The 22074-nt window shown below is 55.2% G+C and overlaps 1 protein-coding gene across 2 annotated transcripts in view; it reads left to right on the forward strand.

Moving 5' to 3' along the window:
* JADE2 (jade family PHD finger 2) overlaps nucleotides 1-18869 on the forward strand; it is a 36219-nt gene extending 17350 nt beyond the window's left edge. The window contains exons 4-11 of one of the 2 annotated variants that reach the window (XM_068980389.1): nucleotides 42-202; nucleotides 894-1105; nucleotides 2344-2511; nucleotides 3934-4050; nucleotides 5323-5787; nucleotides 14773-14890; nucleotides 16618-16746; nucleotides 18023-18869. In XM_068980389.1, coding sequence (XP_068836490.1) covers nucleotides 42-202; nucleotides 894-1105; nucleotides 2344-2511; nucleotides 3934-4050; nucleotides 5323-5787; nucleotides 14773-14890; nucleotides 16618-16746; nucleotides 18023-18831 — 2179 coding nt within the window. In that variant the 3' untranslated portion in view covers nucleotides 18832-18869. The remainder of the gene's footprint in view (nucleotides 1-41; nucleotides 203-893; nucleotides 1106-2343; nucleotides 2512-3933; nucleotides 4051-5322; nucleotides 5788-14772; nucleotides 14891-16617; nucleotides 16747-18022) is intronic. The other variant, XM_068980390.1, reaches the window with a different exon arrangement.
* Nucleotides 18870-22074: the final 3205 nt, after the last annotated feature.

Consider the following 22074-nt stretch of genomic DNA (forward strand, 5'->3'; position numbering starts at 1 on the left):
CTGAGGGCTCACTCCCCTCATACCTTCTCTTGAATTCTTAGGATTCTTCCGCCGTTGGAAGGCCCCCCTACCCAGGTTTCCCCTAGTGGCTCTGAACTTGGTGAGGGCTCCCAGCCTGATTGGCCAGGGGGCAGCCGCTATGACTTGGACGAGATTGACGCCTACTGGCTGGAACTCATCAACTCGGAGCTCAAGGAGATGGGTAGGTGATCTGCCAGGTGAGAATGGGACGGGGGCAGGCCACAGGGTTTTCTTCTAAACCATCCTCACTCTCAGAATGGCAGTGGCCACTGCTGGGCTTTGGCACTGCACAGATCTGAGGGAAAGTCCCTGCTATGTTACTGATTACTGTGGTCCAGTTTCTTTAGTTGTCAGATGGAGGCCATAATAGCATGTCATTTACAGGGTTTGGGGGAGTATTATGTGACTGAGCATGCACCCACACACTTAATAAGTCTGACTGTTACATGAAGAGTGAGTGAGCACCTAGAAGTCTAGTGTGACACATGGGGCTGGGGTCAGCTGGTATGGGCCTTCTGGCTGAAGGCCCACCATGTCCCAGGAAAAGCCAGCTCTGCTGGATTCAGCCACCTTCTCAGGTGCCCCCCATACACACAGCTCAGGCAGTGGGTTCCCCATGGTGGCGGCTGCATCCCAGAGACAGACACCCCCATAGCATCTGTGTGTACACAAGCGTGTGTGTGTGGTCACAAGCAGGGTCTGAAGTTACAGTACCATACCAGGTCCCCGGGCCTTTGCATGGTCCAACTCAGTCGGTTTTCAGATGATGGAACTGGGGCGGGAGGCAGTAAACACGGTGTGTAGGTAGAAACGCTCCTGTACACCTGCCCCGAGAGGCTGGGCTCTGACGCCCCACCCTGCTCTCCTCACAGAGAGGCCGGGGCTGGACGAACTGACACTCGAGCGCGTGCTGGAGGAGCTGGAGACGCTGTGCCACCAGAACATGGCGCGGGCCATTGAGACGCAGGAGGGGCTGGGCATCGAGTACGACGAGGATGTCGTCTGTGACGTGTGCCGCTCTCCCGAGGGCGAAGATGGCAACGAGATGGTCTTCTGCGACAAGTGCAATGTCTGCGTGCACCAGGTGGGCGGCCCCCACAGCCGCTGCTGTGTGGTGCTGGCAGGCCCCCGCCTGACCGCTCACCCTGGCTGTGGGGGTGTTGCAGCGCTATGGGCACAGGCCCCTAAGGAGGGCAAGTGGGGAGAAGGGAAGGGTGTGAGTGCCCATGGTGCCAGGGTTTAGCCCCCTCAGCCAGATTTGAGTAATGCCTATTGGATGGTCTTCCTGTCCTTTGCCGCCAGCCTCCCTCAGACTCTGCCCACGGACCGTCCTACCCCGTCCTCCTCTGCTCCTCAGCTTACAACGAGGCAGCACAGTGTAGTGATGGAGAGCACAGCCTGGAGCCAGGCCACCTGGCTTCAAATCATGGCTCTGCCCTTTGCAAGCTGTGTGATTTGGGGTCGGTTTCTTGACCTCTCTGTGCTGCTGTTTCCTCAAGTATAAATAAAAGTAAGTCGTTTTGAGGATTAAGTTCCTTACTCTGAGTCATTTGGTTTAGAATCGTACAGTAAGGGCTGTTCATATTTGTTAACATTATTAGTATTATGAGCCAGGTACGGCCTGACTAGGCTGCCCTGTTGATCTTGAGCCCCAAGGCTGTAGGTCTGGGGCATCTCTGGGCCTAGTTCATGGAAGATGTAGAAGAACTGACTAGAACTCAGTGGACCCACTCTAGCCCTGACTTTGAGGCCTTCCCTCAGCCACTTTTGCTGGAATAGTGCCTGGGGAGCTCAGAGGGGCTTCTCCTGGGTGGCAGGTGGGTAGGTGGTACACCACTTTCCCCATTCACCCTGTTCACATCCCTTATACCCGGCAGCTCTTAGGTCCATAATCCCTAGGCATGACCAGAAGGATCCCTGACCACAGATCCCTGTGAAAAAAGACGAAAGCTCTGGGCCTTGTCCGAGGGCAGCATACATACCCAAATTTGTATTCAGTTTAAGGGAGTTCATGGATGCCCCTGAAATCCATCCTGGATTAGAAACCTCTGCTGAAGTGACTGTCCTCCCAGCAGAGGGCAGAGCTGAGCCCTTTCACAGAGGACTGTGAAATGGTGAAATTTCAGCGCACAGTGCCTGCACAGAGCTTCCTTGCAGCCTTTGCGTTACAGTCCCTCAGGAGGTCTTCGGTGGGGCTGAGTAGCAGTGTCACTCTGTAGCTCCCAGTATGGGCTGGGGCTAGGACTGTTTGCAGCTGAATGCACATTGCAGACGCACCGTGGCCACTGCCTCTGACCTGTGTCCTCCCTGCTCTCTCCCCAGGCATGCTATGGGATCCTCAAGGTGCCCACGGGCAGCTGGCTGTGCCGGACATGTGCTCTGGGTGTCCAGCCAAAGTGCCTGCTCTGCCCGAAGCGAGGAGGAGCCTTGAAGCCCACTAGAAGTGGGACCAAGTGGGTGCACGTCAGCTGCGCCCTGTGGATTCCTGAGGTGGGCAGAGGTGGGGGTGGGGTGGCCCTGGGGCCCAGCCATGGGAAAATGGGTCTGAACAGAACTCAGAGCCCAGATGGCAGAGCACTGGGAAAAGAAGGTGATGGGCTACATGAAATGGCAGATCTCAGACCTCCAGCCTGGGAAGAATTCAGGCAGCAGCCCACAGGGAACTTTACCCCTGGACTTAGGCAGAACTTGGTCGTGGTTTACATGGGAAAATGGGATTTTGAGCCACTGGGGAATGCAGGTGGTAGGTGTGCGAGCTGGACAGAAGTCAGGCAGCTGATTCTAGGGGAGAGCAGGTTGTAGGTTTACCCAGATCTAGACAGTGGTCCCAAGCAAAGTCGAGCACTTGTTTAAAAGTGAGCCAAATGACCCAAAAGGAAATCAGATGGGGAGCCTGGTTAAAACTGAGTAGTAAGACTGGCTGGGATGGAGGGGAGGGGCCGCGGGTGATGGGCTGGGCCCACAGTGAGTTAGCAGAGGCCTTGGGCTCCCATCTTATTTGACGTGTGAAATGCTGACATTTGCTGACGTTTCAGCCCTTCCCCTGCTGTGTGCCCTGAGCCAGAATGAGGCCCCACTCCAATGCTGCCTGTGCCCGGAAGCAAGCCAGGTGGCCCGGTCAGCAGGTGGCCCCTCTCTTTCCTGGGCTTGCAGTCTGAAAGTCCTTGCTGGGTCCCACCTTGCAGGCTTCTGTGATCTTAGTGGTTATGTCAGCAGCAGTCACTTGCTCCCACATCAGCAGCTGGAAGGCTGGGACAACCTCTGAGTATATCCTGGCTGAGGCACAGCAGAGACACAGAGAAGCAACCAGGACCTACCTGTGGGGTTCTTTGGTTCAGGATCTCTGGGCAGGGACCCTTTTCCTGGGGCTGAGGGGTGGGCTGTGCCCGGGAGATGGGAGTGGTTATAGGCCTGTCCCCCTGGGAGGGGCTGAACAAAGGCACATCCCCCGTGGCCCGGAAAGCCCTGGAAGTCCCCAAGAAGAGATTCTGCTGTGGGGACCTATAGTTGCCACCCAGAAACATAAGTAAAATGAGTACCAGTTCTAATAACTCTGAAGATGCTGTTAACAAAGGCCTGAGGTACAAAAGAGAAGGGGACCTTGCACACATACTCACTCACCTGCACATGAAGCATCTCTGTCTTGAGACCCACACAGTCACGGGCACTCGTATACTCAGTCAGCCTCACACACATTGACGTATGCTCTCCCAGTCACTGTTTAAGCCTAGCCACCAGAGAGCACACACTAACGCTTGTCAGTGGTCCCCTTGGGACAGGAGATAGGACTTGGGACTCTCCCACTGCCCTGTCGGCCCACCGCCTATTTCAGCAGACAGTCCTCTCTTTGGGTAAGCCCTGGAGGCCGGCTAAGGCTGAGAGGCCTGACGCAGCTCCCTGTGTCCTGCCCAGGTCAGCATCGGGTGCCCCGAGAAGATGGAGCCCATCACCAAGATCTCGCATATCCCAGCCAGCCGCTGGGCTCTGTCCTGCAGCCTCTGCAAGGAGTGCACGGGCACGTGCATCCAGGTACACGGCCCCTCCACCACGCTGCTGCCTGGGAACCCACTCAGGAGCCTGCTACAGCTACGCCACGGGGCGTGTCCGGGACAGCCTGTACAGCAGGCCACTGCCGCCACCCTCTGCCTGCCCCGCGAGGCTGCAGGCACAACCACTGTTGGGCCTGCGATGGGGACCACAGTCAGCTCCCCATCTGCTGGCCCTTCCTTTCTCCATAGTATCACTGGGCATGGGGTAAAGGCCTGGGGAGCCAGGCTCACCACCCCATTATAGTACCAGGGACTCTGGCTTTCCCAACAGCAAATGTTTTGGGGCTTCATAAAGACATTGACCTTAGTTCTTGTGTCAGCTGGACATGTGAGAGGAATAGAAATTAAACTTTACTTTTAGCTAAGCTGACTGGCTCTCCCTACACAGGGCAGGGCTGCGCTAGTTTGTTAACAGTAACCGCTCCCAAGTTCTAGGGTGCCTCAGTATGACCCAGAGGACTTGTTAAAACACAGACTGCTGTTCCTACCCTCAGAGGTTCTGAATCTGTAGGTCGGAGGTGGGGCTGAGCATTTGCCTATTTCTAGCAAGTTCTTGTGTGATACTGATGCTCCTGGTCTATTGGCTGGGAGGTGGAAGGGCCAGCCTTTCTTTCTCTCATGTCTCCAGGAACAGTGCTCACTGCAAATACTGAACGTGCCTCGACCGTTTGTAAGATTCTGAGAATGGCTTGTGAGTGCGGCATAAAGGGCCCCACTAATATTTTGGAGGGCTGTCGCTGAAACACTTGTCAGCTGCCCACAGCCATCATCCCAGGCAACTAAGGCCGTGAGTTGGCCATACTTGCCTGGACGAGAGAGGAAGGAAGGGGCCCAACTCCAGCCCCGCTTCCCAGACGACAAAGGAGGGGCACAGCTCCCCATCTTAGATAACGCTGCAGGAGTAGTGGCGGTAGGGACCCATCAACAGCCTCTCTCTCTTGACGTCTCAGATTCCAAAGTCATTTGTCCACACAGAAGTGCAGCTCATCCCCAGAGAGGCTGTCAGTCCCCTGACTGTTGATTTCCCTAGGGCTTAAGACGCTGTGCCCCATTTCCTTTTCAGCCCCCCCAGAGCTCCCCTGCCCTCTTGCATGGCTCCCCCCGACACCCTGCAGGATGTTGGCAGCCGTTTTGTTTAGGGTCTCACCAGCATGCTACCTTCCCAGCGTCACCCTGAGGGAAGCCCCTCCATCCTTCTTCCCTCCCACCATGGCTCCCTTCATACCTCACGCTGCCCTTCATCTCCCTCCAGTGTTCCATGCCTTCCTGCGTCACGGCATTCCACGTCACATGCGCCTTTGACCACAGCCTGGAAATGAGGACTATCTTAGCAGACAACGATGAGGTCAAGTTCAAGTCGTTTTGCCAGGAGCACAGTGATGGGGGCCCACGGGGTGAGGCTCCATCCGAGCCTGTGGAGCCCAGCCCAGCTAGCGAGGACCTGGAAAAGGTGACCCTTCGCAAGCAGCGGCTGCAGCAGCTAGAGGAAGACTTCTATGAGCTGGTAGAGCCAGCCGAGGTGGCCGAGCGCCTGGACCTGGCCGAGGCACTGGTCGACTTCATCTACCAGTACTGGAAGCTGAAGAGGAAAGCCAACTCCAACCAGCCGCTGCTGACGCCCAAGACGGACGAGGTGGACAACCTGGCCCAGCAGGAGCAGGACGTCCTCTACCGCCGACTGAAGCTCTTCACGCACCTGCGGCAGGACCTGGAGAGAGTGAGTCCCCCTGCCGCTCCCCGCCTGCCCGCCTGCCTGGTGGGTGTCCCAGCAGGCCTTTCCGCCCCTCCCTCGCTGCCCTGGAGCAGCTGTGGCTCACCAGCTTTCAAACCGTGAGCTCTGGCTAAGGCGCTGAGGGCCTCCAGATCTTGGACAGGTTGGGATAACTGAGAGTTTGCAGAACAGGGGAGGATCCAGCTCTGGGCTCTCTAAGTCCCTCTTGTCCCAACCCTTTTGCAGGTCTGATCAAGGGTGAGGGCTTGCCACGACTGTGAGGCTGGGAGACTCCAGAGCTGGGAGAGGATCTAGGCATCTGACTCCTAGCTGTCTCTGTGGGCCCGGCCTAGTCCCAACACAGGAGCTTTGCTTAGAGTCAGGCCAGGGAGGCATGGGGCATCACAAGAGAGTATAATCAGCATGTGCTGCCAAAGCAGGGAAGACAGCTGTGAGTGCAGCTCCTGGGGTGCTGGACTGAGGGAGCCATGTGAGCAGAGGCCCAGGGCATGAGGCTGGGCCAGAAACCAGCAACAGCCTGCGGGGATGGGTGTTTCTGGACCACGGTGTTTGTGGAAGTTGTAGAAAGATTTTAAGCAGGGACTGTCCTGCTGCGGGTGCAGATTCCAAACACTCACCCTGGAGGTGGCATCATGGGGCCCAGATAGAGAGTGAGTGGGTTGGCCGGAACCCCTCAGCTGTGCGCCGGGTGGCAGGGATCTTGCCTTGGTCCAGGCACACAGCTTTGGGAGCTGAGTGAGACAAGGCAGGTGTGCAGACTTCATGGTTTTAGGCTGGGCTGTGGAGACCCGGGGCCAGTGAGACTTGCTTTCCTAGAGCACAGAGGCCCCCGCAAAGCCTCTAATCCCTCCTCCTCCTCCCAGAGAACCGGTGAGAGGGTCCTGCCTTCTGTGTTGTGTGCCCTCAAACTTGGCTTTTTTGACACCCCTCCCCAACTCCTCCAGCTAAAGTCCCTCCAGATAGAGTCCCACCCCTGAGGTGGAGGCAACCTGAGCATAAAGCAGGGTGTTTCAGGTCCCTGATCGAGTCCTCTGAACCCCAGGTGCTGTTCTGGCCTCTCCTCTCCTCTCTGGGACATTCATTTCTAGGGTTCTAGAGCATGAGGGGTCATGTCAGGGCGTCCTCCATGGATACACACACAGACACACACACACACACACACACACACACAGACACACACACACACACAGACACACACACACACACAGACACACACACACACACGTGCTGTTCTGGCCTCTCCTCTCCTCTCTGGGACATTCATTTCTAGGGTTCTAGAGCATGAGGGGTCATGTCAGGGCGTCCTCCATGGATACGCACACGCACACGCACACGCACACACACACACACACACACACACACACACACACAACTTCCATACTAGGAAGCAGTAGGGGTGGAAGCATTCTGGGGGCTTCATGTGACTTAAGGCAGCTACTTTGCTCAGATGTGTCTCAGTTGGCAAGGCTGTAAAATGGTTAGAGCTACTCAGCATTTGCTGAGTACTGGGGTAAGGGGCAATGAGGTGGAGGCTCTGAATCTGGACCCAGCTTCTCTACCTTCCTTCACCCCCATATGCATCTGCCCTGAGGCCTGGTCAAATGGAAATGGCCCTTTTGGCCTGGAAGGGAGGAAGCTTACTGCCTGGAAGCCAGCCTGCAACCAGAAGGTAGGGGCAGGGAAATGATCACCTGTCCACAGTGTCAACCGGGACAGAGAGCAAGGCCACCTACGTTGCAGTCACCACTTCCGGGCCGCCCAGCCTCCTGCCCCATGCGGCAGGCCCTCAGGGACAGATACTTCTGAGACCAAAGCTACTTCCACACTTGTCCACAGGCCACCCCCAGGGTCTCCACCCCCAGGGTCTGTAGTACACACACCCTGCTTTTAGTCCCCCTGTTTCCAAACGACACATCATGTCTGACCTCCCTGATCTCTGCTGCTCAGCACGTGTCTGACCCTGGCTGGACTGCGTGAGGAGGTCAGGGGACGGGCCCACCTATTGAACCATCATCCTGGAGGAGCTGAGAAGTTTGTGGTGCCATCCCTGATGAGCAGTGGGGCTATAGAGAGCCTTGGAGGAACATGTGTTTTCTAGAGTTGAGCTGAATTTGGAGCTGAAGAGGGGAGGGGCTCATCAGAGAGTTGTTGGCTTATTCTCTGTTCTGTACTCCTCTTGGGCAAAAGTATTCCCTCCTCAGCCCCCTAGCCTCTCGGTGAGGCCAGGGGCTAAGGGTGTCACCGGCTAGAATGCTGAGGCAGCTGTGGGATCCCCACCTCACAGACCTCTCTGGTTGGGGCACAGAGCCCTCCCAGATCAGGTGTGAGTCAGTCCACTCTGCCCCCAGGAGGAGGAGGCAGGGCCAGCCTTGCGGTCTGTTCAGCTTCTGAGGGCTTGGGAGGGCCCCTGCTTCTCCAGCAGCCTCCAAGCCAGGCTGAAGGGCAGCAGCTGAGTACACAGCCCTGGCAGGCTGAGGAGAGGAAGTTAGGCAGCCGTGTGCTCCGTTGACCCCTACTCCGATCCAGCCTCAGAACCTTTCACGGCCACGCGTTGGTGACTTGAGTGAGTGAAGCAGGCCGAGAACTGTGCCACGGGGGAGGCTTTCTGCAAAGACCCATGACCGTCGGTGGCCTGTCCAGCAGGCTCCGTCTCTGACCGTGGCCCCGTGCCAACAGTCAAGAGTATCCAGCCTGTCCCTGGGCACCGGGCCAGCTTGGGCTGGACCCATCAGGGATTCAGGGGAGGAGTTGAGACTGAGACTGTGGGGAGCCTGGGTTTGCGTCCAGTTCCAGCACTGCCCAGCTCTGTGCCTTCTGAGTTTCACTTTCTGCTTCTCCAAGTTTCAGTTTCCTTGTCTGTGAAATGGGAATAGCTGACCCTGAATCATGGGAAATTTGGCAGGGACAGGGCTTAGCACACCACCCTTCCTTGTCAGTGGTGATTATTGTTGCATTCTGACTCTTAGCTGATGGGCTGCTCAGAAGGTGGGCTCCAGGGAGGACTGAAAGGGCAGGCCCAGGGCTATGGCCCAGGAATCCTGGGTCCTCCTCAACTGATTTGCCTCCCAAGGCCAGGCAAGACTTTTGCTGAGAGAAGCAGGAGCCGGGGTCATGGTGCCACCAACATGAAATCCCATTTTATGCTTAGCCTAGACGATGTGCTTTCCTCAAATTTCAGCCTTAGGCCTCGGCCCTGGCAGGCAGCACAGGAAGGCCTGGCTACCCCAGCCTCTCAGAGTTGTTCACAGCTGACAGAAAAAAAAAAAAATCGCAGCACTGATGAGCAGCGATCAACCTGACAAACACTGGCTGGTGTCCCCTAGCAACCAGGCTGGCAGTGTGGGCTACACAGGGCTCACTTCCTGCCCGTGGCTCTGGACCTGATTACCAGGAGCTTATTAAAGGTTTTACCTGGCCTGAGGAGAGTCGAGAGGGCAGGAGCAGCTCTCAGACACTGGCCCCAGAGGGTAGACATGTAGGAACTCCCCCCGGCTTCCGTGTCCGTAGCTCTCCCCAGGAGACTTGGTCCTGCCTCCCCCACACTCCGCGTGTTTCCTTGTCAATTGTCACACACCATTACTATCTTCAGTGCCTGGGTTGTGTCTCTTTGACCTCCTACTAAAGCCGAGTGGGCAGCTGTAGCCTCCAGCCTCTAGCTTCTCAAGCCCACGGCTCCCAGTTCTGGGACTTTTCCACCCCGTTACCCCCTCCACCCACTCAAGCCGTCTCACCTGCTCCACCTGCTTCTGATCAGTAGCCCCAGATCTCCAAGCCCCCTGTTCTCCCTACTCAGTTCCTTCTCCACTGTCTCCTGCTTTCCTCACTCCTGCCCTGTGGCAGTGGCTCACTGCCAGTCCCTTGTGCCTGTGCAAAGGCCACATGCTGGGCAGAGCCTCACCCAGTAGGAGCCACTCTGCCAACCAGCAGGGATCTTATAGCAGTGAGTGGGTGAGCACCCCAAGGTGCCTGCCAGCCAGCCTTGATGAAAGCATTAGCTAGCAGCATTCTGGGCTCTCCTTCCACCACCTGTTCCCACCCTTGCCCCCACTCCCTCAGGACTCCCCCTTCTCTTAGCAGACCTCATCCTCTGTTCCTCAGACCAGAACCTTTGCCCACTAGTGCCCTCTGGACCCGTTCTCTGCCCTTTCCTCTCATGTCCTCCCCTTCCTGCCCCACACTGGGATCTCTTTCCAGCCCACACGGCACAGCACAGGAGTTTCTATTTTTTCTTCATCCCCTTCTGTCTCCAGGATTGCACCAGTGTTTGAATCCATTTTACTTTCTCCCATCTTCAAAAGCGAGTCCTCCCTCCCCCACATCCCTCTAATCGTCGGTTTCTCTACCCTCGTCCCCATCTTTCCTTTTCTGCCATCCCTCACTGTTCTTACTTCTTTGCTTCTCACTCTTGGAGCTTCCTTGAAGCAATTTGCTTCCAACATATTGTATTTTTAATACCTCATTTATATCTACCGTAGTGGCAGGCCAGATCCCTGCCACTACCATATTCTAAAACCTTCCACCAGGGCTGCCAGCAGCCTCCATCTCTCCCACTTCTCCATCCTTATCCTCCAGCCTTCTCAGCAGTGGTCGCCACAGGTAAACACGCCCTTGGTCTGAGATACTTCTCCTGTGGATGCTCTGACCAGACTCCCCATCCCCGATAATCCAGCCCTGCTGCCCCCTCTCTGAGTGTTCCTTGATCCCTGCGATCATTCACTGTACCAGGCTTTCCTCTCATTGTGCCTCTGCTCTGCAGCTTTCCTCCCCATCAGGAGGCTGGGTTCATCCCGCACCTGCCTCCCAAGCTCCAGCAGCTCATGCCCAGTATGCTCCGCTCCTCCTGTAGCCTCCCTAGGCTCCATGAACGCCCCTACACTGGTCCGTCCTAGCTTAAGGTAACCGGCTGAGAGTCCTCCCTGCCTCCTGCCCTCCTTAGCCCACGTCCAGACTCTCTCTGCCAAATTTGCTGTTATCAAAACAACTTTATCAAGGGAATTCGCTGGTGGTCCAGCAGTTAGGACTCTGCACTTCCACTGCAGAAGGCACATGTTTGATCCCTGGTTGGGGAACTAAGATTGCATGGCGTGGCCAAGGGGGAAAAAAAGAAAACTATCATAAAACCTACTTTTATTACTGATCCCTGCTCTAGTTTTGGAGGACTTTTCTACTTGATTCACTTTTAGGCTCTTTGATGTTTATCATTTTCTTTAAAAATTGGTGTGTAGTTGCTTTATACTGCTGTGTCAATTTCTGCAGTACAGCAGAGTGAATCGGCCATGCATACATCTATATCCCCTCTTGTTTGGATTTCCTTCTCATTTAGGTCACCACAGAGCACCAAGCAGAGCTCTCTGCGCCGTACAGTAGCTTCTCACTATCTTCTTTATGCATACTGGTATATGTAGGTCAGTCCCAATCTCCCCGTTCATTGCACTCTCCCAGCTTTCCCCTTTGGTGTCCATACGTTTGCTCTCTACGTCTGTGTCTTTAAGAACATCTCTATCATTTTTCTAGATTCCACATATCTGCTTTAATATACAATATTTGTTTTTCTTTTCCTGATTTACTGCACTCTGTGTGACAGTCTTTGGGCCCGTCCACATCTTTGCAAATGACACAGTTTTGTTCCTTTTCCTGGTTGAGTAGTATTCCACTGTGTATATGCATCACATCTTCTTTACCCATTCCTCTGCTGATGGACATTTAGGTTGTTGCCATGTCCTGGCCGTTGTAAATAGTGCTGCAGTGAATACTGGGGTGCGTGTGTCTTTTGAATTATGGTTTTCTCTGGGTATGCCTGGGAGTGGGATTGTTGGATCACATGGTAGTTCCATTTTTAGTTTTCTAAGAAACCTCCATACTCTTTTCTCCATAGTGGCTACACCAATTCACATTCCCACCGACAGTATAAGAGGGTTCCCTTTTCTGCACACCCTCGCCAGCACTTATTGTCTGTAGATTTTCTGATGGTGGCCATTCTGACTGGTGTAAAGTGACATCTCACTGTAGTTGTGATGTGTGTTTCTGTACTGATTCGTGATGATGAGTGTCTTTTCGTGTGTTTGTTGGCCATCTGTATGTCTTCTTTGGAGAAACGTCTGTTTAGTTCTGCCCACTTATTGATTAGGTTGTTTGTTTTTTGTTTTATATTTATAATCAGAAAAAGACAATGTAAGGAGTCTAATAGCCTGGGTTGGCTTCTAAGATGGTTGCAGTACTTTTCCCCAAAAGCCATCACGGAAGAGGAATTTTACAGCATTTAGTTACATGTAGCCATATTGCCGAGAGTCTCAGGAAAAATTAGAGGAGTTGATTCCATAGTGAACTGGGAGTAAGGGGTAGCAATGTGTTCGGATTCTCATAGAATCTTCTATAGCAAAAGTCTCCAGACATTACTGATTATGTAGTGTATGTACCCTTATCATGAAAAAAATTGAGCATTTACCTCCAATATATTGTATGTTTAATATCTCATTCACATCTACCATGCTATATTGTAAAGCATGCTGCTGCTAAGTCGCTTCAGTCATGTCCGACTCTGTGCAGCCCCATAGACGGCAGCCCACCAGGCTCCGCCGTCCCTGGGATTCTCCAGGCAAGAACACTGGTTGCCATTTCCTTCTCCAATGCATGAAAGTGAAAAGTGAAAGTGAAGTCACTGAGTCGTGTCCAACTCTCAGCAACTCCATGGACTGCAGCCTGCCAGGCTCCGCCGTCCATGGGATTTTCCAGGCAAGAGTACTGGAGTGGGGTGCCAGTGCCTTCTCCTATTGTAAAGCATACATAATCAAAATTTCTAATAGGACCAAAAAACAAAACAAAACCCACTAGAATATTATCTTCCTATACATGCTAAGCTGTCAAACTCAGTAGCCCATGCAGCTTGCTTTGGAGCTTGGCAATAGTTCTCAGATGCTGTGGTGCTGTGAAAAATACATATTTGAGGGCCCCACCCCCAGAGAATTTGATACTCCCCCAAGCCTGGGAATCTGTGCTTTTAACCAGCCACCCCAGGGATTTGGGGGGTAATCTTCTCCAGGAATTCATTCCGGCCTGCCTTGAGAAACCTTGCTCTAATGTTTCTAAAAGTCAAAAAAAAGAAAGAAAACTACATCTGTATTTAAATAGGAAGTAGTCCTGATCTGGTTTTAGGCTAGATATAGTTTTGACTAGTTTGTTTTCAGGCCCACAAAGTAGCCATGCATCCACCCAGCCGCCTTTATCCCCACTGTCCCTGAGCGTGCTCAGCCACATGACTGCTGGGAAGGAAATAGACCAGAATATGAGGAGAATGAGATTGAGTTGCTTAGATGTGATGGACAGGAAGCCTCCTGGAGGTGACCCTGGAGCCAGGACCTGAAGGATGAGGTCCTGCCTGTCTTCCCCTTTCTCCAGGGAGCCTTCTCATCACCCGCAAGTCTGGATCAGGGTTGCCTGTGTCAGTACTTGGTCAGCATCTCTCTGCCCTGCTGAGCAGCAAGCCCTCAGAAGAAGGGGACTCTGATGGCACCTCTTGCAGCTGAGCCCAGGGACCAGCACAAGCCTGTGCCTAGGGACGTGTAGGAGGAGGTTGGCTGGAGGGAGGTCCTAGGGAGTCCAGGATTTGTGAAGAAGTCAGATGGTGCCAGTGTGCTGGAGCAAGGGCTCACAGGTGGGGCCAGGTGGCTGCCCCTTGGGGAGGTGCTGACCACAGGAGAGCCTGGTATTCAGTCTGGGCTGTGGTGATGGTGAGAACCCAGCCAGAGCCTGCTAGCCTGGCGCAGGTGTTCTGGCATCTCTTTCACAGCTAGGCTCAGGGAGCAGAGGAGGAGGAGGCCTGTGCCAGCAGGGAGGTCTGATCATGGCTACTCCAGGGTGGGAGAAGTCATGGTCACAACAAGAGGCAGGGGCTCTGGAACCCTCAGGTCATGCCCAGGCAGCTTAAGGCTATGAACACTGAACCCAGCCTTGAACACGGAACCCAGCAGGAGGTAGAACCTGGTGGCACCCAGGATTCCGGTGGCCAGCTGTCACTTTTGCTGGAGGTTGTGACCCAATCTGAAGACAGTGCCAGAGCAAGGTGGTGTCCTGATGGGGAGGAGGCCTGGACTTGGTCCCAGAGAGATGGTGTACACTGAGAACAGCCAATGAGGGATGGCACACGGGGTCAAGGTGCCAGGTGGACAGGAAGCAACATTCTTCAGGTGCTTCCAGGCCAGCTGCAGGGTGGGCCCTGTCCCATGGGCCAAGCAAGATAGTGTCCCAGGCCCCAAGAGGCTCTTCCTAGCTGGCCTAAAGTAGTCTGAGCGGCCCTGCCCTTCCCCAGAAGGGGTTCTGTCTCTGGCAGAGCGAACACGGTTGAGTGCACATGGGGCCTGGAGCAGAGCAGCTGTGGACCTGGCTCAGGGCCAGTGCAGCAAGTGGACAAGGGCCAGCTGCAGGCTGGACTTCAGTGCATCAGGACCACCTCTCTACTCAGAGCTCTTCTGCTGGGGCGCTCTCATGTACTGGTCATTTGTGGCTAAGGATAGGAGGTGGTTTTTGCCCAGGTGCTAGTGGCTGAAGAGTTGCGTTGATGTGTAAGAAGCCTTGGACAGGAGGCTGAAGGATGGACTTGGTGACCTTGTCAGGCCATGACAAGCCTTGGGGGATTTACATACAAGGGAGAGCAGTCATGTTGGAAGGGCCTTGGGCGATGGCATGACTCAGCCAGGAAGTGCAGGCCTAGGGAAGGAAGGCAGAGCTGCCAGCCTGACCTCTGCAAATGCACTCCCTGCCCACACTGGCTTCACTGCAGGCCCTGGGGCCAAGACTGTGCTTGGCCCTGTGTTTTAGATCAGAGAATTTCAGCTCAGGACTGAGCATGCATTCGGGGCCTGGGTATTGATTCCCAGGTGTCCTGGGCAGGTTCGGCAGAATGGCCCCCCAGAGTTGGGAGGTTGAGGTGATTACCCATGAGTAAGGTGGAAAATCTCTCTTGTGTTTCCTCAGGTTAGAAATCTGTGCTACATGGTGACAAGGCGCGAGAGAACGAAACATGCCATCTGCAAGCTCCAGGAGCAGATATTCCACCTGCAGATGAAACTTATCGAACAGGATCTGTGTCGAGGTAGGCGCTTCCCCTGCCTGCCGCTGGCCACCTCTCGTAAGCACACCCTCGAGGGGGCTGGGTTCCAGGGAGCTGTGTGTCTTCAGAGCCTGGTGGGGCATGTGTACGGGGTCAGGGGCCACTGACCTCACCCTTACCCTGTGTACCTAGGTAGTGGGCCAAGGCAGGGGCCTCCCAGGGTCATAGGTGTGTGTTGGCAGGCAAGGAGCAAAGATGTGATGTGGGCATCAGGCCTACCCTCAGGGAGCTTTCTGGTTCACGGGACTCTCAGGCAGTGTGGGGCCCATTGTGGTTTAGGAGTGAATTGCATGTGAACAGGTGCAAACCAGAAGTCTCAGCAGCTCTGTGCTGGTTCCAGGGCAGGAAGGGACCAAGCTGGCAAGCTTCCCTGAACCCCTGTGTGCCTGTGTGTTGGTTCTGAAGAAGGCAACTGCCCCAGGGGTGGAAGAGGACCTATGTGCTCCTCCTCTCTGACCCCATCTGATAAGACTGAGGCCCTGTGCCAATAGGTTTTTTTCTTCCTCTTTCTTAGGCTTTTACCATCACATGCGTTTAACAGATCTGGAAATCAAAGGTTAAAGGAGCTCTGAGAGTGGTCTGTCTTGTTAGTTGTGGGTGTTGCCAAACAACAGGGCCCTTTGTGGAGTGTTAACATATTCAGGAGGGCAGTGCTTAGTGCAGAAGATGGTGCTCTGATGTTGAATTCCATGCAGTAAAAATAGGTGGATGGAGAGATTTTTAAGCCAGAGGCTGCCACTGCAGGTAGAGCCTGTGGGTCAGGCTAGGCCTGGAGCAGAGAGAGGAGAGTGGCTGGACCACCACCAGAGTCAGCAAATGAGCTGTGTAAGGTCTATGCCCTTGGGAGGAGCTCAGGCCACAGCGAGTGTGGTGGGGGACTTGGGAAGCCTCCCTCCAAGTATCTAGGCGCTGTCCCATGTGATAGGTGAGAAGACTGAGGCCTGGCCCGAGGTTACACCTGGAGAGAACAGTAGAGCTAGGCAGAGTCCTGGAGTTGAGCCCATACTCCTCAACCTTCTCTTAGGTGCTTACTCAGGAAGCCCGCCAGCCTCTGGCTGAGACGTTAAGAGGAGACTCCTGGCAGCTCCCCACCACAGCATGTCTCTCCCCTGCTGTGTTTTGTTCTCTGACTCCGCAGACCCATGTGGTCCTGGACTAGAAGGGTATGAGGGGCAGGTGTGTACCCCGAGTCTTCCGTCAACTGTCTGACCTCCAGAGCAGACCACGAGAGCAAGGCAGGGGGCTGACCTCTGTGTCAGGAAGGGAACCCAAGGCTGTTGGCCCCTCAGTGACCTATCCACCTTCACCTCTGTGGCCTAGCCCATGAGGCCCTGTCCTATCCACTCACCTCCAGCCAGCCTTCCTGCCCACCAGGACTCTGTCCTGGGATCTGTAGTCCGTAGAGGTCAAACTGCAGTGCAGGTCCTATAGAGTGGTCTTCCCCCTCCTCGTGTCGCTGAGCCCCGCACCAAGCCCCTCAGGGACTCTTATCCCCTTTCTCACATCAGCTATTCCCTGACTCACTGGAGCCACAGTTATCCCAGGTCCCACGTGGCTCTGGACTGGGGCTGCAGAGGTGCAGGGGAGGTGACCCAGAAGGCGAGACATTAAGCGATGGGGCTCTCCTGGGATTCCACACAGGGGTCTTGGTTCTGTCTGGCCTGCTTGGGATAACCATCTTCCTCCTGCTCTCTCTTTCCCTGATGCAGACCGGTCTGGGAGGAAAACAAAGGGCAAGAAGAGCGACTCAAAAAGAAAAGGCCGAGAGGGCCCCAAGGGCAGCCCCGAGAAGAAAGAGAAAGTGAAGGCAGGGTCTGACTCAGTCCTGGGGCAGCTTGGTGAGTGGCCTGGTGCACACAGCCAGACTCATACCATCACTGCACTTGCAGCTTCCCGCAAAAGGCCATGGGAACCACCAGCATCCTTGCTGCAGAGTGGGAGGCCAGGAGGGGTCGGCAGGCCCTTCCATGCCCAGGCACTCCCACCTTCCAGGTATAGAGGAGACTGGGGTTTTGGAGCCCTAGCTGACCTCCCAAGGGTTCCTCTCGTAGACTAGAGGCTAGGCCCAAGAACTCAGGAGCCTCTAGACATCCTGGCCCTTCAAGGAACCCTGTGTCATGCTGTGGGGTGAGGGCCTGCCATAATTCTCTGTCCCTGTCCCCCCTCTGCCAGAATGTCCTCAAGTAGGCCCTCCCTTCATCCCCTGCAAACTTTCTGGGAGCCACCAGAGACCCCCACAGGAGTGGTCTTTGCCCAGCCCATCTCACTGTCACAGCTGTCTGTCATAGACCTCTTGACTGCTGCCCCATTAAGCCTGGTGTCCCTAGAGGGGCTCCTGGACTTGGGCTTTGTCTCCCAGGATGTCACATGCTTCCTCCAGAGCACTCCTCAGGGAAGGGGCGTGCTGTAGAGGAGCACCTCACCACTAGCATGGAAGCCTACCTCGTCTCTAGCAAGGAAGCCCCAGGTCACCTCTAGCATGGAAGCCCCACCTCACCTCTAGCACCGAAGCCCCAGGTCATCTTTTATTTGCCTCGGTCTCAGGAGGGATTCAACTTGGTATCTAATGGGAACATCAGCAGCCGCCTCCCAAGACCTCAGTAAAGGAAGGAGAGCCCATAACTGGAGCTGGCCCTGACAGACACCCTTATCCAAGTCCTTGTTTTGGAAGCTGTGGAAAGCGACACTTATGAAAACCCAGCGCCCCCTGGTGACCAGAGGGCTCCTTATCCCTTATGCTCCCAGGATGATGCTGTGTAGGGTGGTGAGCAGGGCTGGGTGTGCTCCCGTGCAGTCACCAAGGGCCCTTGCTTGGTTTAATGCTCTACTGTAGCCACTTTGAAATTCTTAATAATTTTTGAATAGGGAGCCCACATTTTCACTTTGTACTCTGCTCCTCAAACAATGAAGACAGTCCCCAGGAGCAGGACATCTATCTGGGGAGAAGGGTGTTCCGTGTTTGCAGGTGGGATGGACAGAACAGGTTAACTCGGCCGGGTCTAGCATAGAGGGAAAGAGGGAGGAAGGTCCGTGATAGTGTGCAGGGCAGGGTGGGAGGACGGTGGGACACACACCTGCTGGCATCTCACCTGCCTCTTTCCTCCCCTTGGCCAGGCCTGTCTACCTCGTTCCCCATCGACGGCACCTTCTTCAACAGCTGGCTGGCGCAGTCAGTGCAGATCACTGCAGAGAACATGGCCATGAGTGAGTGGTCGCTCAACAATGGGCACCGCGAAGACCCCGCCCCGGGGTTGCTGTCCGAGGAGCTGTTGCAGGATGAGGAGACACTGCTGAGCTTCATGCGGGACCCCTCGCTGCGACCTGGCGACCCTGCCAGGAAGGCCCGTGGCCGCACCCGCCTGCCTGCTAAGAAGAAACCACCACAGGATGGGCCCGGTTCACGGACGACTCCAGACAAACCCCCCAAGAAGCCCTGGGGCCAGGATACTGGCAGCAGCAAAGGGGGTCAGGGGCCACCTGCCAGGAAGCCACCACGGCGAACACCTTCTCACCTGCCGTCCAGTCCTACAGCTGGGGACTGTCCCATCCCAGCAGCTCCTGAGAGCCCCCCACCACTGGCCCCCGAGACCCCGGAGGAGGCAGCCCCAATGGCTGCCGACTCTAATGTCCAAGTGCCTGGCCCTACAGCAAGTCCCAAGCCCTCAGGCCGGCTCCAGCTGCCCCGTGAGAGCAAGGGAAGCCGGAGATCGCCAGGTGCCAGGCCTGATGCCGGGACAGGACCGCCTTCTGCTGTGGCCGAGAGGCCAAAGGTCAGCCTACACTTTGACACTGAGACTGATGGCTACTTCTCTGATGGGGAGATGAGCGACTCAGATGTGGAGGCTGAGGACAGTGGGGTGCAGCGGGGTCCCCGGGAAGCAGGGGCTGAGGAGGTGGTCCGCATGGGGGTACTGGCCTCCTAAGTCACCCATTCCCCTGTCCTGGTCCCCCCATGAGGCCTCAGCCCAGTGACAACTGCCATTTCCAATCTTCGCTGAGTGTCTCAGACCCTTGAGGCTGCCACTCTGATGTGGTTTTATTTTTAATATAAAAAGAGTTTCGAATTCCACACTATTGTCTTTCCTCTGTGCTGGCCTAGGACGTTAGGATTCCTTCCACGGCTCTGGCCACAAGGACCAGCCCTGGTCCTGTTCACCATCACGGCCATGGCAGCGTCCCCGCCTGGGCCACACAGTACTGCTGGGCTCCTGGCTACATGTAGGCAAGGTGATGAAGAGCTCAGGACTCCCGCCCGCTGCCGCTGGGTGACACAGACTGTCGTTTGGGCATTATTATGGCAGATGGGCCAACCCAGGGCCTGCCCCGCCTTGCTCCCAAATCCCACTGGGGTCAATCGGGGGGCGGGGGGGTCCTGCTGCACTTCACTGATCCCCAAGGAAGTATAATAAGTGATACCCAGCCAGAGTCTACTCACTGTCACAAGCACAATGAGCTTATACGAGAAAGCACTGAGGGGGCGAAGAGGGCCTGCTGGTTCCAAGGGAACCACAGCTGTTCCTGGTCAACCCACATCATCTGAGGCCTGCCCGCCCACCCTGTGACCCTCCACTCCCCTGCTGCTCTGCCCCTGCCAGCGCCCAGCTCGGTGGCTCTGGGGAGGGTTTCCCAGAGCCCTTCCTGAGCTGTGCCATTTTCTCAGGGGACTCCCAGCCAGCCAGCCGCCAGTGCCGGCGGAGGGCTGCGAGGGAGGGCCAGTGCCCGGTCAGGGGCGTGGGGCTCAGCCTCGCCCACTACAGAGAATCGCTCTGGGACTCCAACTTCCTTCTTTCCTTCCTTCGGGGCCAGTCTCGGCCGAGGTCTGATCACTCCCAGACAGCTGACCAGACCAGACCGTTTGCCTTTTCAAGTTTCCTGCTAAGTGATGAGCTTCTTCCTTGGTTTCCTTTTGGAAACAACTCCTTCCAACAAGCAGTGGGATCCCGGGGCCCAGGATGGGTTAGTGATGGCCTTCCGGGGCTGTTTGAAGTCTTGCTGGATCTTCCTGGTTCCTCTTCCCCTCTGAGCCTTAACCCCCTTCCCCAACTGTGCCCTTCCAGCCCCTCCCTCCCCACCGTCACCGTCCTGCCTTCTCCGCTCCATCCTCTAAGTCCCAGGTAGTAGCTCTGAAGAGTTTCAGTGGAGTGGCCCCAGGGTGATAGCTCAGGGAACAAATGAAAAACAAAAAGGAATTCAGTGAAAACATTTTTTTTTTTTCTTTTATGACTTACTCCTGGGTCACTTCTGCCACTGGTAAAGCCAGAACTTCTCCAACAAGAACCTTGCAAAAGTCCAGTGAATCAGTCGAATCATTCTGTGGATGCCAAAGAATATTTTGACCATAATACAGCACAGCCAGGACCTGACAACTTGTCACTTGGACTTTTTTTAAAAATGGAGTTCTTTAGCAACCAAGTGTAGAAACATGTTCGTTGCACACACCCAAGGAGGTGAGCCCAACCTCTCAGACAAGGATGCTGTTCTGCTGCTGCTGGTGTTGGATTTTGGATCCTGGGCCCACTGTGAGCTCTCCTGAACCCTAAAACTCCGCACGAGGAGACTGACGGTGAAACCAGCGTGGCAAAAGTCTCACCATGGGGATCCCCTTCACATAACACGAAGCGCAAATCAGTGGGATGGGGAGCAGGCTGAGCACCCATCCCCGACTCAAGACTTTCAAGGTACGGCAGTGGCATGGTCATGGACACTGAGTTTCATGTGAGTTTTATCAAAACAGGAAACAAAGATAATGACTAAGTTTAAAGGGCTGGACAGATGTGTCCAGTCGGAGCAGACTCAGAGTGGGCTTCGAGGACTCTGGGCGTTGGGATGGCATGCGCTACTGTGTAGAGTTTGGTCTGCCTGGCGCCTTGGTAGTAGTGGCCAGTGCAGCGTCAGCAGCAGCGTCCTAACCCCATTCTCTGTTTACTGCCTTTGAACAGATCTTCTTCCTTCCCTGTGCTTCGGGTCACCTCGGGTAACAACCTTGTCTGTGCTGGATTGCCTGGTCTGACCTCACAGGAAGCAAAGGGACCAGCTTTAAAGAACAACCAAACTCTGCCAGGAGGTGGGGTGCTCAGGTCCAGTAGACTCAGCACTAGCCTGCTTACCCTTCATCCATCCTGAGGCAGGGTCTGGGCTCTCTGGGGGCGAGGTAGGGCGTAGGACCAGGGCAGGCAGGTGGTAGGTCTGGTCAGAGTCTAGACTGGGTGGGCCAGGCCAGGAGACCAGCAGAGGGCCTCTACTCAAGTTGGCCTCTAGATTTCAACCCACTTCTCAGTTGGCTCTTGCTTTGAATTGAATTATCCCTGGGGTCCCGTGTCCTGCACGGAGTCTGGGTGCCTCTAAGGCTGGCTGCCCAGGGCCTGTCAGGCGAGACCCAAGAGCTTTGTCTGCCAGCCAGCTGTCCACTACTGGGACGCCCGCCAGGCTGCAAAGAAGACAAGGACACTGGCCCTCACCGCTGGCCTTCCTGCTGCCAGCACAGCCCCTTCACTCTGCAGCTTCCCATCCACCGTACAGGTGGCTTTGCTGCCTTTGAGGTCAGGATGGGAAGCTGGGGAGGTGGCAGGAGGCCTTTTCCAGCCTAGAGGCTGAGGTGCGTCTCTCACGCAACCGTATCTGCAGACACTTACTGGAGGCATAAGCTGCTCTGGAAGTTAGCCCGGCGGTCTGTACCACTCTCCTGGTCCCTGTTGCCCACCTCCTTCCCCCTTCTCACAGTGAGAAAGGATAATGTGCAAGGAAACTATTTTTATGGATCATAAATTTATTTTAGAACAATCGCAGAAAAGAAAGGTTAGAAGGGTTTATTTTATTAAATGAGCTCTGACTTGGTGACAGTGTGTGAACATTTGCAGTGTGAAGGTCTCAGGTTCCTTGGAGAAGCCACCCAGGTTTCCAAACGTGGGTGCTGGGCTATGGATGTGTGAGTTTGTGCCAGGGCATGTCTTGTGTGTCCATGTGCATGTGTGTCTGTGTGTCACGTATGGGCACACAGTGGGACTTGCCAGGGCAGTTTCTAGAGAATCACATGCCCAGTTCTGACAGACACTGACAGCAGCTGGACTTGGCATTCCTTGCTTACTGCCAGATGTGGCCAACCTCTCTGCCCATACCCCAAGCTCTGCAGAATGGTCTGGATGCCTGTAACAAGGCCCTTGGGGAGG

Source organism: Capricornis sumatraensis, chromosome 9 (assembly GCF_032405125.1).
Source record: "Capricornis sumatraensis isolate serow.1 chromosome 9, serow.2, whole genome shotgun sequence".
Taxonomy (NCBI): Eukaryota; Metazoa; Chordata; class Mammalia; order Artiodactyla; family Bovidae; genus Capricornis; species Capricornis sumatraensis.